Here is a 14,373-nt window from a genome sequence, read left to right on the forward strand (position 1 = left end):
TTATATGGTTTGGGTGACAGCCAGAATCCGCAACTTGCTATCGGGTTTATCAGGTTCAATGTCAAAATGGAGGCGATGAACCGTTACCATGCTCTCAGGAGCTTGAGCCGTTCGTGAACGAGTAAACGGAATGAAGACTAGAAAATATCACACCAGTAGTGACAAACGAATCCATTGATTTGCGGATACACATCCTTTGGCGAAAAAATGTTTCTTGATTATTCAAAATCGATCATCTGGCGCCAACTTTCGGAACGTCTTTGATCCACATCAAAGCAGTGGTGCTTGGAGTAAAGACCATAAAATTAAAACGACATATACTGTAGAATCACCCACCAATGGTCACTAGACGCCACCAACATAAAATTAAAAGAGAGTTTTAGCGTCTTTTCATGATCATCAGAGATCAATGATCTGTTCATTGTATACTGCGTGAAACACAAATAGCTGGATGACTGTTGCTTTCAGCACAGCATCGTTCGAACGTACTCACACATTCTTCTCGCAGTACAGGTTTGAAAACCGCATTATTTTTGGATGATATTGGATGAACAAATGGCAAACCGGACCATGTGCGCTATAGTGAGATAACTAAGACGTCTTGACAGGAATTGCCTGAACGCTGCATTTAGGGTGTGCTGTCCCAATTGAGACCAGTGATCCCACAGTGGTTACTAAATTCGGATGTTATTGTAGAATATGTGGACCAGTCGCACTTCACTGCTTCAAGCAGAGAGAAGTTTTTCCCATTTTCTAATCAGTACCTGTCGGAATTAGCTATCTTAAGGAGGACAGAGTTGTTAACCATGAGGTTATTGGAATGCTCCTGATCTTTGCATTATTCGATGTGAAGTGAGATTTGGCTGAAGTACGATGGTATGCCGGTGCCAGTGCCCATTGATGTGCCTTCATTGTTGTGTTGGCTGATGCGTTACATCAGACCTCTGAATCTTTACCCGCTGACAATATTCCCTGGTATCAGCGGCTAACAATCTGCAGAAAATCCAGCCCAGAACAAACCACCTGCGTCTCCTGCTACGCTCAGGCATTTAACGGTTTGACCACTGCTGACTCGCGGGTCTTCTTCGAATATCAACAATCCAGTGTCTCCGTAGAGTTGTGTGTTCTGCAGACACAAGACAACGCACACATATGAGCATTTCTTCCTGTTCAATAAGCTCTTGTTGCCAAGCTTTTCATTACTGATTTTTTCTGAGCTGCTTCAAAATTCAAAACGTCAATAGACAAAAGACAAAAGTCTGGCACACCAATCACATTGCTCAAGTGTGAACACGTTCGCCCGTTCAGATGTGAAGAAACTCAGATGCGTCCAACGGGCGTTGGGGATTAGTGGTTGCACGCTCGCCTCACATGTCAAATGTCCGGGGTTCAAATCCCGGCACGGCCATTGGATATGCACTGCTGATGAGCCCCAAGAAGAACGAAAATCGAGTCCAGTGCTTCCCTTCGGTGTGGACTCACCGAAATAATTACGCCAGAAGAGGAACACCACCGTTCAAACGAGAGTGGTGTGCCTATGAACAAAATACCTACCCCGCAAATCCCCAAAATTAAAACAAAATAGGCGTGCCCAACAATCACCCATCTGCTCACCAGCTGGATTTTAACAATAGCTGAATTCAAACTGATATATCTCGTTTATGGTATTCAGCTACCTTATTGTTAGTTAACTTCTGGAAAATATATCACAATAATTCAAACATCATCACAACTGGAACATGAGGCGGACTTTAGGCGATGCATTCCAGCCGAGTGTGCCATTGAGACCAACTAGGCGTGCGAGTGGATGACTAGAATTCGTACAATTTTGCTCTAAATAGGACATAAGGTTGACGAAATGTTGCGAACTATGCCTACATAATGAGCCTCAGGAAAGACGAACCCGGTCATGGGCTGCCGATTCCTACAAGAAAACGAGGTATGTTGTTATTGATCTTATTTCTTCCAGTCTGTTTATAGCAAATAAAAAGGATTTAGAAAGACATAGAAAACCGCACAACTTTTGTGATGATGGATAAGCTTTGGTGCACAAAAAACGGTAGATTTAGAGTCGTCATGGTTTGAAACTGCTAGGTGGAGTCTGCCAAATTCTTAAAAACAAAATTCTACTTTGTCAAAAAAAACCTTCCACAAACAAGTGTTTCAGAAATTCCCTCATAATCATTGCGTTTATGGCAATTATAGCTTGAAATGCCAATACTTGAGCAGTTACAGGCACCTCAAAAGACAATTTTACTCATTGTATTCGTATGGGGTTGTTTCAAAGAGAAGCCTCATGTTCGCTGCCTAAGACATGAAATTTTAGCACCACTAACAACTGGTTTTCAGTGCGCTGTCTTATCGTTCATTGTTCAAGACACTTAGGAACCATGCTGGACACAAAATTTTAGGTGACTCTGATACAAGGAAAGATTTTCCCATCAAATTTTCTTGCCATACATTTATAAAGATCAGATTCTTCCGAAATACGAAGAAATGCGTGATAGCAGTTCCTGATGAGAGTTAATCACCTCTTATGTAGAACAATATCTCCATAGTGTTGGTGTACATTTGTGCAACGTCCAATTTGAAGATGCGTTCCGTTTTGGCCACGCTATTGCTTTGATCCAACTTCAGGGGACACATTAGTTTTGGTAAAACGGTTTGGTGAATATCTTGAGTGAGTTCATCGAGAACATCATGAACTTAATGGAGCAAGGTAAATCTGATTTCACTGAAAAGGTAGTTTGCCGAACTTTTGTTTCATGCCACTAAATTGCCCGTGCATTCTAACACGGACACATTCAAGCACATCTTTCCAGACGCTTCGTCATCAAAATTGGTTGCATACGAAAAGTTTATTTTATTTATAGCTAATTTCGGAAAATTCCTTTGATAAAATAACTAGGTAGCGACCTCAAAAAGTTAGTATGTGACCTGTCTTCAACAGAAGTTGACCGGAGAAGCTTTGTTGAGTGCTGACTTATGAAGTGGTACCTTTCTGTAGAATATATCTGAAGAATCAGTTGTGAGATTCTTCGGGACGGTGCCTTAAAGAATTATAGAATCGGGTTCCATCGCGATCACTTTTCGGTTCGTCCTAGCGTCACAAAACTCATATGGTTACAGAATTCAGGTTCAGGGATTTCACCTCACCATAACTGCCCCCTTTTCCCAGTTTGGTGCCTTTGAAGTGCGATACAAACAGTCTTAAACAAAGCGTTCACTCGGTTCATGTGCAAAATCGAATGGTACTCTGAAGAGAAGAGGGGAAATATTTGCAAATAACCTCCTGTTAGTTATCCCAGCATAAATGTTTGAAGTAACTGTATCAGGAATTTGGTGGAAAGAGAGCGTAATATCAATCAGCCACAGGTTCTTTGTTTTCATCGAATTGTTCCAACCATATTTCGGTGTTTCGAGAGTGGTTTCTCAGTATTCACATTTTGACTACTTGGGTGTGCGAGTAGCTGAAAAATGTTTCTGTCCCTAAGTCGCATCGTCCCGCTTGTCATTTAGTGTTTTGATCATGGATAACGAATGTTAAATATTTATTCTGTCACTGTGGGATACCATCTCCGTCACTCTAAAGCATCATGTGCTGCAACCGCCTCTTAGTTTTTTTCTCGGAGGAAAATGCCGGCTTCCACGGCCTAATCATTGATCCATGAACACTTCCTAGTTTAGAGAAATTTCTCCAACCACATTCGACAAAACCGCTACCCATTTTGTTCATTCAGCTGGCTTTCACAGTGCTATTGATTTTGACAGTCTGCACGGTCTGCACAGCTGCCCACTGCACGATTTTGCCAATAGAATGTTGGCCTGCTAAAGACCTGCATGGCATTGCTCTGTGGGATACGGGCTTAGTTCATAAACTCGACAGAAGTTCATCCATGATATTAACCTAGATATGAGTTGGTTGCCACAACAATTGTCTCGGGAATAAGGCGGAGTTGTAGGTAAGGAATAGCTGAAATCATATAAAGGACAAATTGTGTGCTCAAACACGTGTTCGATCTCACCGTTTGTAGAAGGACGTTGTTCTTTCCGTAGACCAAAGTAGAACGAACACTTTGATGCATCGATTCTACGTGTTCCTTCGCGGCCAGAACCAAGTGACGCGGAGTAGCCGCTGCCGATGCATAGAATACACTACTTTGTCTTTCCAGATCAACCAAGACACTGTTTGTTGGACTACGATCCGTCATTTGTGAGATGCTTGTGGACGAGCTACGACGGCTGTGGTTACGGCTGTTCCACTGCTTCGGGACAGAGGAGACATTCTGCATGTAAAGGGAAGGCGAATAAAGAAAGTTGGGAGTTCTGAATTGAAAAATTTTCCAAACGTTGCAGAACGATCTCCTACAATTTTTCGAGAGAAAGCATGCCACGCGGTAGAGTGAAGTCGGTTCATTTTTATCAACTTTCCTTCATTACGGGACAATATTCACCACAAATAAAAACAAGGGAGCCTTGCAACCATCCGCCCCAAGGTCCCGCTCGTTTTCTTTAGATCTTTTTTGGTGAGCAGTTACAATCTTTCTCGTAAGACATTTAGGTAATTCTGTTGATACATCAGGCTTGCCTTGGTCAATGGTCAACCGTATGATGAGCGGACATTTGGACATTCGTGCCTATTGGCTTGATCAAATCTTCGAATGCTGCATGCCACAAACCGTGGTAATTGACTGCTGTGGCGAGGTTTTGGAATGTTGGGGGCATACATTTATGTCACGGCACCTCCGCACATTGCCCCCTAGAGAATTGGAGTAAAATGTGGTAACTTGACAAAACAGCGTTACCGATTCAAGCACAGGCTACTTCCAGTTAAAATGGATTGTGATGTGATTCTTAGTCATCGGAAACTCAGTTGCCAAGAGCACATTGGTCAATCAGTTCAAAGATTACAAACTCGATTTTTGGCACCTAACATATCCATCCTCAGCTATAGCACTTTTCAGGTAAGTGCAAATCTCAGTCAGCATTGCACAAATTCCATCTGACTGTTTTCTCAGATCTAATTTCAGTGCCCAAGCTGTGGAAGAGGACGGGCAGCCTAACGGTAATTAACAATGGTCTCCAGGAGGCGAACATCACTGTGGACAGAGGCCACCACACATTGGCCCAACGCTTACGTCAACGTCCCAAGGCAGAGATAGGGTCAGCTTGCTCCACGAAATTTCTGTCTACATAGTATCACCATCATAGACAGCAAAGAAGCACTGTTGACACTGAGGATTTCATGTAGTACACTTCCTTCTCAGGTGCATGATAAGAACTCCATCCTAGGTCGAGCAACGCGCACATATGCTTCGTCTGCTGCAGTAGTGATAGCCGGGGTGCGTTGATTGGCCATTGAGCAGGTGGAAGTTGATCTGTTCACCGAAATTGTCAACTGACTTGAAAACGCCTCTTCATCACTCATCAGCGCGCGACTGCTTTGACAGGACCCGACCGTGCTCTCGGAATATCTCCTCGATTGATGACAAAATTTTGGCAAGCTAATTTGCATGATTGGCGATATGATCGACAGCCAGCATCATTCGTATGGATAACCAGGCACACCGAAAGGAGCAGCTATTTGGTTTTGCCGTTACGTCTATGGTAATCCGATACTCACTGCCGTGTGCTTTGGTGAGTCATTTATCACAAACAATCGGAAATTCAGCCGTAACGGACTGTTTTATCTCTACTGTCATCAGTTAAGATACTGGTCACGTCATAAACTCATCACCTTCGCAACTGTCTCGTAACTGTTGTAATGTGTGGAAGATAGACAAACGGCACCAGAGTGAATTTTGAGTTAGTATGTACTGCTAAACAACAAGACGCCTAACTCAAGCGAAAACCCAAGAGAATGTGCACCCATAGGGGGTCGTCTGTTCGGTTAATTCGAAGGACCTTTGTACACAGAAATCTAATTTACTCACGAACGAGTTTAAGTGCAGACAGCGGCTCTACTGCGTACTGCGCACTGCCTTAGCTAGGCACCTTCTATGACTTTTCAAAACAAAGACGATCGGCCCCATCAATTTCTCAGCTACAGGAATAACATGAGTAATCAAAGTCATCCGGGCATGCTTACCGCAGAATCAACAAATTCCTTTTCATGATAAATAAGGTCTTCTCTGAAATCCTCTTCGTTCTCTAGAGCAGGTGAGACTCTTGCACAAAGCTCCGGAGTTGAAAGCGCACGAAAGTCGTTTGGTTGAACCGCATGTGTCTGACATGATGGCGCTACATAAGACAAGCCCCTCGACATGAGACTACCATGGATACCGTGACGTTGAATAAGTTCAGATACAGGTGGGTCGGTAAACAAGTGATCTGTAGTTCTTGTCCTAGAATAGTCGATTGCGCATGGTCCACCTTCGTTGAAATAGCAGGCAAGAATGGAGTAGATTGTATATTTGCGGACAAGATAAAGCATGCTATGATGTTTTTAGCCCTTAAAAAAGATACCATCTGACTAGTGGAATAGAGCTTCAACTTGACCATATTCGGAACAAAACAGTGCGTTGAGTTCATCTAATTTATGCCCCCTGTAAACAGTTACAAAATATACCTCCGTATGAGAAGCCAAAAATGTCATACAAGAAAGTAGTTCGAAGTCCAGTTTAAAGTACAGCATAGATAATGTCGGAACGAAGTTTGTCACTTGTGCCGTAGGATATGCTTAGTTCCAATCGACCTTCTGGTCAGATTATTTCATTGATCGTATGGCATGTGATATGGACAGAAGAGAGTACTATACGTACGATCACAACAACGTGTCCTCTCCATAGTTGTTCCTGTCCATTCAGCTAATCTCAATCGAAAAGTAGTTTTATCCTCGTGAACGGTGATTTGGTCCCGCATATGATCAGCCAAATCTTCCTATTTGTGTTTTCACAATTAAAAAGTGATAGAGAAGTGATTTAGGAATAAAATTACTTTACCATGAATCCCTGGTATTCTTATCACAGGTAGTACTACTAGCGTTCACACTAACGCATCAAAAGTCATAAGCGTAGAAAATCCGCCCTAAACACAAGACAGAAATTCCGAAAACAAAGGGAACTTGCCACTGTTTTTACTCATCTGCATACCAACAGAACAAAAGTCTCTGGGTTACGAATCCATGTTGTGATGTGAACAAAGTGATGCTCAGGCCATCCTGAAAAGTGAACCTTGATAAACTTTAGCCTCGACATACTTATCCCTCATCTTCATCTTCTTCATCTCTTCAACTCAACATAGCTACGCAGGACAACTGTTGACCGGCCGACTAATGGTTCCACCTACGTTAGGAATCACTAAATAGGTCATTAGGCCAAAGTTCTGTAGGTCTAGTTTCTTAACTGAACAAAGCATTAGACTATGTGCATACAAGCACCCCTGTGCAATTTAATTTAGTGAGATGCAGACAGGGGGAAACCAGTATGTCTCATCAACTTTATACGTAGTGACCGCAGTAGACGCGGAGCAGACGGCAATATACGTTCGGAAAGCAAGGATAGACCTAATTTGGAGACGTGATTTAAAACCAAGCTGTCAATTAGCGCATAGCAACCGGTGAAGAGCTATTAGTAAATATCGCAAAGATTGACCAACAGAAAGGTTTGCCAGCCAGTAAGCCATAAGTGAGAACGATCAGTTTGCAGGAGCCGGAACTGCGCATAGGAGCGCCTATCCCCAGTTACCTAACCAAGGCATCGATGAAACGCGGGTAGCGAACGGGCGATCAGAGATTACGTCTGGGTTCGGAATCCAGACGGTCGTGTGCATAATGCTATGTGTGTGAATAAATCATTGCCCAACTTTCCAGCTTTGTATTACAGTTGTATCAACAACACAGGTAGAATCACATCACCACAGATCTGGTCATTATTCGCCTACCTAAATCCCTCACCAACCAAATCCAAGATCCTTAAATATCCGACCAGTAAACAATGCAAGGTACTGTGAGCACTGTCATCCGAAGATGAGCAGTTCAGACGTCCAGCTGTTCAGACAACCCGACGAACATGAGTTTATGATGAACACGAGAGTTTATATCAGCCTCACTTTCCTATATTCATCAGAACTTAGATGTCTATTCGTCTATGCAATGCATCAGACAAATTCCAATGTTCCGCCTAGGATTTTGTGACATACGTGCTTTCTGAAGCGTGAGCTGCAGTTTCTGAATGAAGCGCGAGTGCTAAACAGAGCTATGATCCTTGCGTTTTATGTATTTACAGAAAACTCAATGAGTTTGTGTGTGTCGACAGCAGTCCTGTAAGCTACCATTTGAACCAAGGTTATTAGAACCTTCAAAATTCCTTTACCAAAAAAAAGAATCATCACATTTGTCGTTGTCACAAGAGCTATGATCCTTGCGTTTTATGTATTTACAGAAAACTCAATGAGTTTGTGTGTGTCGACAGCAGTCCTGTAAGCTACCATTTGAACCAAGGTTATTAGAACCTTCAAAATTCCTTTACCAAAAAAAAAGAATCATCACATTTGTCGGTTGTCACAATGTGTGGGGGAACTTCCAGGTAAACAAACCCATCATCTAGAGGTATGGCGAACAAATTGCATTCGAGAATTCTGGTTCCATGGAGTTTGCGTTTAGTAAAGGTGCGTAGGAAAATCAATATTTCTTCATGTTTCAGAGTGTCAACCATATACATACATTGTCGGTATCAGGTCTGAAAGAGTGCAGAGATATGAATGGCTTGGGAGAACCCAACGTACTTGTTTCTCTTACACTCACGCCTGATGGCTCCCCACGGATTTCTGCTCGGGTCGGAAGCAAGTACGTACATGTGCACCGCAATCAAGAAACACAATATGCGGACCGCACAGCCGGAAAACTGTCCCAATGGCTGCGGATAAGCTCAAATTATCCGTTTGGATTGCGAGATTTCTCGGGAATTACAACGATCAGTCCCAGAACATCACACATACGGTAGTTGGAATCTATCTATTGGTTTCTTGAACAATGCTTCACATATCGAACCCAGGCGGCAAAATAGCTCACCTCGCATCTCTCTTATTTATGGGGTAGGGGATGAAATTTACTTCTGTGGCTTCCGCTTCGACATCAAGTACTCTGTTTGAAATAAGGTTGTCAACAATTGCTCGAAAATAGAGGTGATTATATTAAAGTCAATCAACACCTTGAAAAAAAGCGAGATTAGCACTTGAGAAAGGTTTGGAGGGCTATTAAGATGGGATAGAAGAATGAAAAATTTACGTAATTTCAACCTATTTTATTCTACCAATAACTAAGACCACCTAATTGAACTGAGTTGAAGATTTGAGGAAAAACTAAAGTTGCGAATAAGTGATACTTTGTGTTCGCAAATCATCAGCTACCCACCATATGTGTTTTGATTTTATTTTGTTCTAAAGCAACGAATCCAAAGTGACCAGTTGCAACCAACACCTGTTGAGGGCGGAATTAGGAACTCAGCTCCAACAGCCACGCGTTCAACCACATTATGAGTAACCTCTGACCCTCCACATGTACATGCTAGTGGTCATTTTCGCAGATATCGCCTGAAGGCACAAGAGAACGGTAGTACCTTCTGCAAGGGAATCTACTATTGGGAACTAGTTCTAGAGACTACACACAAACAAACACGAACAAAGAGTAGATTCCATGTGGTTTACGAGCCACAACAAGACAAGGGACTAAATGAGGTAAAGTATAACTGTTCTTTTTCAGCGTATTCGGAGGTCGTTCTTCAGAAAAAGAGTGATTCTCGGTTAATCCCCCGAATCCTTCTTGAAAGAGATCAAATTCGTTAGTCTGTAGGAGATAGATGCAATACTAAACCAAGGAAGGTTTTGGTAAAAAGAACTTTTTTCAAGGTCCCATAATTCTATGTATTATTTCAAAAGATACAAAATACACACACAAAGACACAATATAGAACGGAAAAGCCTCTTTCTTTGTGAGCGAACACAACAGTTTGACGACATCCATATCGAGTGACCGTCTACAAAACGGTGTCCGCAGGTCACAGTATACAGCCAAGTCTGTTCTCGTGCGTTGTGCAGTTTCGACTCTCACTACCAATACTCAAAAAGACCACGATAAACTCGGATCTTCAGGCGGAAGCTGATAACATTTTGCTGAGAATAAGGTCAAAAAATTTGCTGAGACCACGAGTCATAGAAATAATCATCCTCGTGAACTTGGGGAAAAATTACCAATGTATACTAAGTAAACATAATGTTTCCATCGAATTCGATGGTCCTAGGCCCATGTGATTGATTCGGTCTTCACTCAGGATAGTTTGATGACCAGCGTTGCGAAAATCACTTCCGGTGTTTTCGTGTACTTCAATTGCGGACTGGCAAAGCTGAGTATCCAGACGGTCAGTCAAATAATGTGAAACCGTAAAGAGTTATGTGAAACGACCATGTTTATCTTTTCAACGTGTGGGAAGCTTAGAGAGACAAAGTCGGTTGTTTCCTGATTTGCGGCGATAATATCTTGTTTCCTGTCCACAAACGAGGCTCAAATACGAATCCCAAAGCCGATTTCGGCAGGTTGGCACTGGAGCTGCAAGTGAGCTGTTACCTATCGAACCGTCTTTACATTAATTAGAAAACTAAAGATTAAACAGCCATTTAGAGAACTTACGCAAAAGATCGGCCAACAATCTTCCGTCACACGGATCAGAAAGAACAGCGTACGGCTCATAAAATCGTCTGAAAAGAATTTAAACAAAACGTCCGGAACGGAGTGATCAATATATTCAAATTCAACTTACATCATTTAAAAAACTACGGGGAAGATTTTGACAAAGGCGGCTAGTTTTTCTTTTCAGTTTCAGCCGCCTATGGTTACTAGGTAGCTTAGTTTCACCATAATACAAGTCTTTTAGTTTAAACTCTTGATTAAACCCATTATGAGGATGGACCAGGTTGTCTATCGCAGTAAACTACTGGTTGCAACTGGTCATACCTTTCGAGTAGATTTCATCCTGTGAACGGCGTGCGCTGGTGAGGTACGTCACACTCTCGTAAAAACAAACTCAACAAATGACGACTAAAAACTTCAAAAAGGCCAAAAGGCCCTCACTAACTGGGCTAAACGGTAACAGAGCAGTATAGAACTACTGATTGATGCTACTGATGGATGATTTTTTAGACATTACTCAAGCGCCATTCATATCACGAAGAATGCCACAATCCGCTAAAAACTGCGAACTGATTCCTTAGGGTGGATAGAACGTTGCCCTTTCGGATTTTATTAGTATTGAACTGAATGAGTCAGGTCTAACACCGTCCCGCGACCAAGTGTCGTGTCTCCATACAGAACGTTGGGAAAAAGAATGCCATTCATAACAACTGCTTGCAATTTTGGTAACAACGTGTTGGTTGATTTCGGATCTCCCAATCGAGGATGCTAACTGGTCTGCAGACAATTATCAGTCGAGATGACGCCGCCGGGGCGTTGTTAGGACCTATATTGTTCTCTCTTGGTAAGGCTTGTGGATGTGGATTTTAGACCCATCTCACTCGTAGTATCCTTGGTTCGAGCAGGATCTCCAATGCGACGTGGCCTCACATTCTTAGAGCTGATTGGTCCATTAGGTTTCAGATTTTGAATTCATCTATCCTCTTTTCTGATTGGAAAATTTGTGTTGATTTATGGTCTGAATTTCCGTTGTTTGAATGGTTAACATTCTCTCTTTCAATTTCACTCATCTTTATCCTGCTATCGGTTGGTCCACTTACAGTGCATGATGCTTTTTCTCGAGTCCGTTTGGTCGTTCTCCAACTGTTCTGAATAGCTTTACTTACTTGTTGCTCCTCGTACATTATCGTTTATCTATCTATCCCTTGAATGGGTTATTTACCGGCACTTCTTAGATTAGTTCTATTGCCCGTAGATTTATGTTTCTGGAGTTCCTTTGTCCTCAAAAGTTGACGGAGGGTGTTTGTTGACTGCCTTTCATCGTAGTGCTAGCATCGTTGAAAGATTTCAATGTTTCTATAATCTGATTTGTCCACGAATATGATCCGAAAATCTTCGTTGGTCGGTGGAATGATAACTTCCAAGCCTTCTTGCATATTGCTTTCTTAAGATTCTTCTGAAATGAATGAAATTTCCGTTTTATTCGATGGTTAATACGGCGGTTGTGAGGGTCGATGGATTCGTTCGCTTTTTTCGGGTTTGTTAAGTAACCTAAATTCGTAACGCACTTAGAATATACATTAACTAGTTCTACGAAGTATTTCTGTCCCTTCAATTTCAGTTACGTACTTTGATTTTCTCCTCAAATTTGATTATTATATTAGTAGTCTCTCGGGCAGTGAATCGGACTCAACGATTCCCTAATGTACCGGTTTGCTGCAAGAAGCAGATACTGTTGATCCGGAAAAGACATTTGTTTACTCTACGGTGATTCTTCCGTATTTTTAACGTGGTTATGCGCATTAGTAATCCTTTCTGATGAAATATGGGAACAAATTGCTCTGAAACTACAAGGCCTAGTACCGTGCAAGGATTCAGAAGAGATGCCACCGAAGAGAATATTGAAATTCACATCCAGAGGACACATGAATCTGAGTGCAATATGCGATTCGCGACAGACAGGTACAACGGGAACCAGCGAACTGAAAAAGCTAAGGAATAGTGACTAATAGAAGGAAAGGTGTGAAAAACCTCCCAAACAACGTACGAAAAACAGACAATATATTTGAATGGATTAGTCACAGAAGAAGACACAAGTTTCCCGTGCAAGGTAGACGGTGAATAAGTGAAGCAGCAGAACAACAGAACACGTGGATTGATGAACTAAAATGAGTGTATCTAACGAACCAGTCAAATCCAGGAAGCACAGCACAATGCGACGCGGACTGCGCGTGAACCGATGATTCTGTGAGTAAGATTATTTCAACTGCATGTGAGAGAAGCCGTGTGGAAACGCAAGGAGGAAAACAAAGTACACACACCCAACCGCGGGATAACGATATCACCATGAATATGTATATGCCAATATACATAAGCTGTCAATTTTTTTGAACAGATCACCAATCTACGCTGTCCTCATAAGTACACACTCTTAAAATCCCGTAACCACCCACAGGAACTCGTTTGGACACTCGTTGCGCAGTGTAGATGAACTCTAGCACAGCAGTGAATGGATTAAATGTTCAAATGGCTGGACGGAATGGGAGGGTTACTGCTTAAGATGGATATGGACACAAATTCCACAAATCACGCGGGTAGCTAAGGTTTTCACGTGACATATTGTGGTAGCGTGAATGATTTCTGTTCGGTTCCGAAAACAGCGGAAAATGCGTAGAAATCAACTTTTCTTGTAACACGTGTCAGTCATTAAATGATCAGACACCTTAAATGTGGGAAAGATATCCCGATGCTGTCTGGTTGCGACTCCACATATATTTTATAGTACACGCCTAATGCCTTCCAGGCACATAAAATTCCCTCTGGCTCTGAAGAATGGGAGAAATTTTGCCCCAGCTTCCAGAAATTCCTGCGGATATTTTGTCCTGAGAGTGAAACTGGGCCGAAAAGCTAGAAAGTGCTGTATAACTGTTGCATTCTTATTCTGAATTGTACACACCTCTCGACACCCTTGGGAATTCTGAACTTTGGACCTTTCGGACTAGTGGTTGAAGACCAAACCTTTCGGCTATGAGTGGCTTCTCACCAACGTGAGAAACTCGAACTTTGACAGGCCATAGCTCCACACAGAAATCTGTCAGAGTGAAATACGTTCCCAGATGTGACTACTGATTATGTGCTCTAATCAAAAGCATAAAGTTTAGAACGTGGAGGGGAGGAGATTTCGAAGCATTCAAAATGCTGCAGAAGAGCGTATCACCCGATTCTTCTACTCATATTTACTGCACGCCTTAGTGGCGCTGTCAAGGTGGTTTCAACACGGTATCACCCAAATGTTCTTCATCAGTTTTCAGCCGAAATCGCAAAGTAACTACACGATCAGTTTGAATGTGCTCTAAACTATAGTTTGAAATCGTGCACTGGGTAGTAGTGATACAATTTGCAGAGCAAAATTGTAGGAGCTGGATACACATCATCTTTGCGTATTTGTTGTCCTGAGGATATTAGTGTGATATACTGAAACCAAAAGCGATGCCCCCAAATAAAGGTGATGATTTTCACAAAGGAAACTACTCACGAGGTTACTGCAAACTCCTCGACAGCCCTCGACCGCTTTCGCCCTTCTCGGGGCTCATCAAGTGGGCACAGTTCCCGAGTTTTCGTCAACCTTATGTTCGACTTGAACCCAAATTGGACTGTTTTCAAGAAATACACTCATTTGCAAATCACTTTGGTCTTCACGAAAGACTCATACGAATCTCTCGTTTATTATATTCTACAACTGAATGTGC

At 42.2% G+C, this 14,373-nt stretch overlaps 1 protein-coding gene across 1 annotated transcript in view; it reads right to left on the minus strand.

The window, feature by feature from the left end:
- The window catches only part of T265_03835 (hypothetical protein), a gene marked incomplete at both ends in the record, with an annotated part of 73,859 nt that overhangs the window by 33,387 nt on the left and 26,099 nt on the right, over positions 1-14,373 (minus strand). The window contains 3 exons of the mRNA XM_009168416.1: positions 4,026-4,286; positions 6,089-6,372; positions 10,625-10,692. Coding sequence (XP_009166680.1) covers positions 4,026-4,286; positions 6,089-6,372; positions 10,625-10,692 — 613 coding nt within the window. The remainder of the gene's footprint in view (positions 1-4,025; positions 4,287-6,088; positions 6,373-10,624; positions 10,693-14,373) is intronic.

This window comes from Opisthorchis viverrini, assembly GCF_000715545.1.
Source record: "Opisthorchis viverrini unplaced genomic scaffold opera_v5_57, whole genome shotgun sequence".
Lineage (NCBI taxonomy): Eukaryota > Metazoa > Platyhelminthes > Trematoda > Opisthorchiida > Opisthorchiidae > Opisthorchis > Opisthorchis viverrini.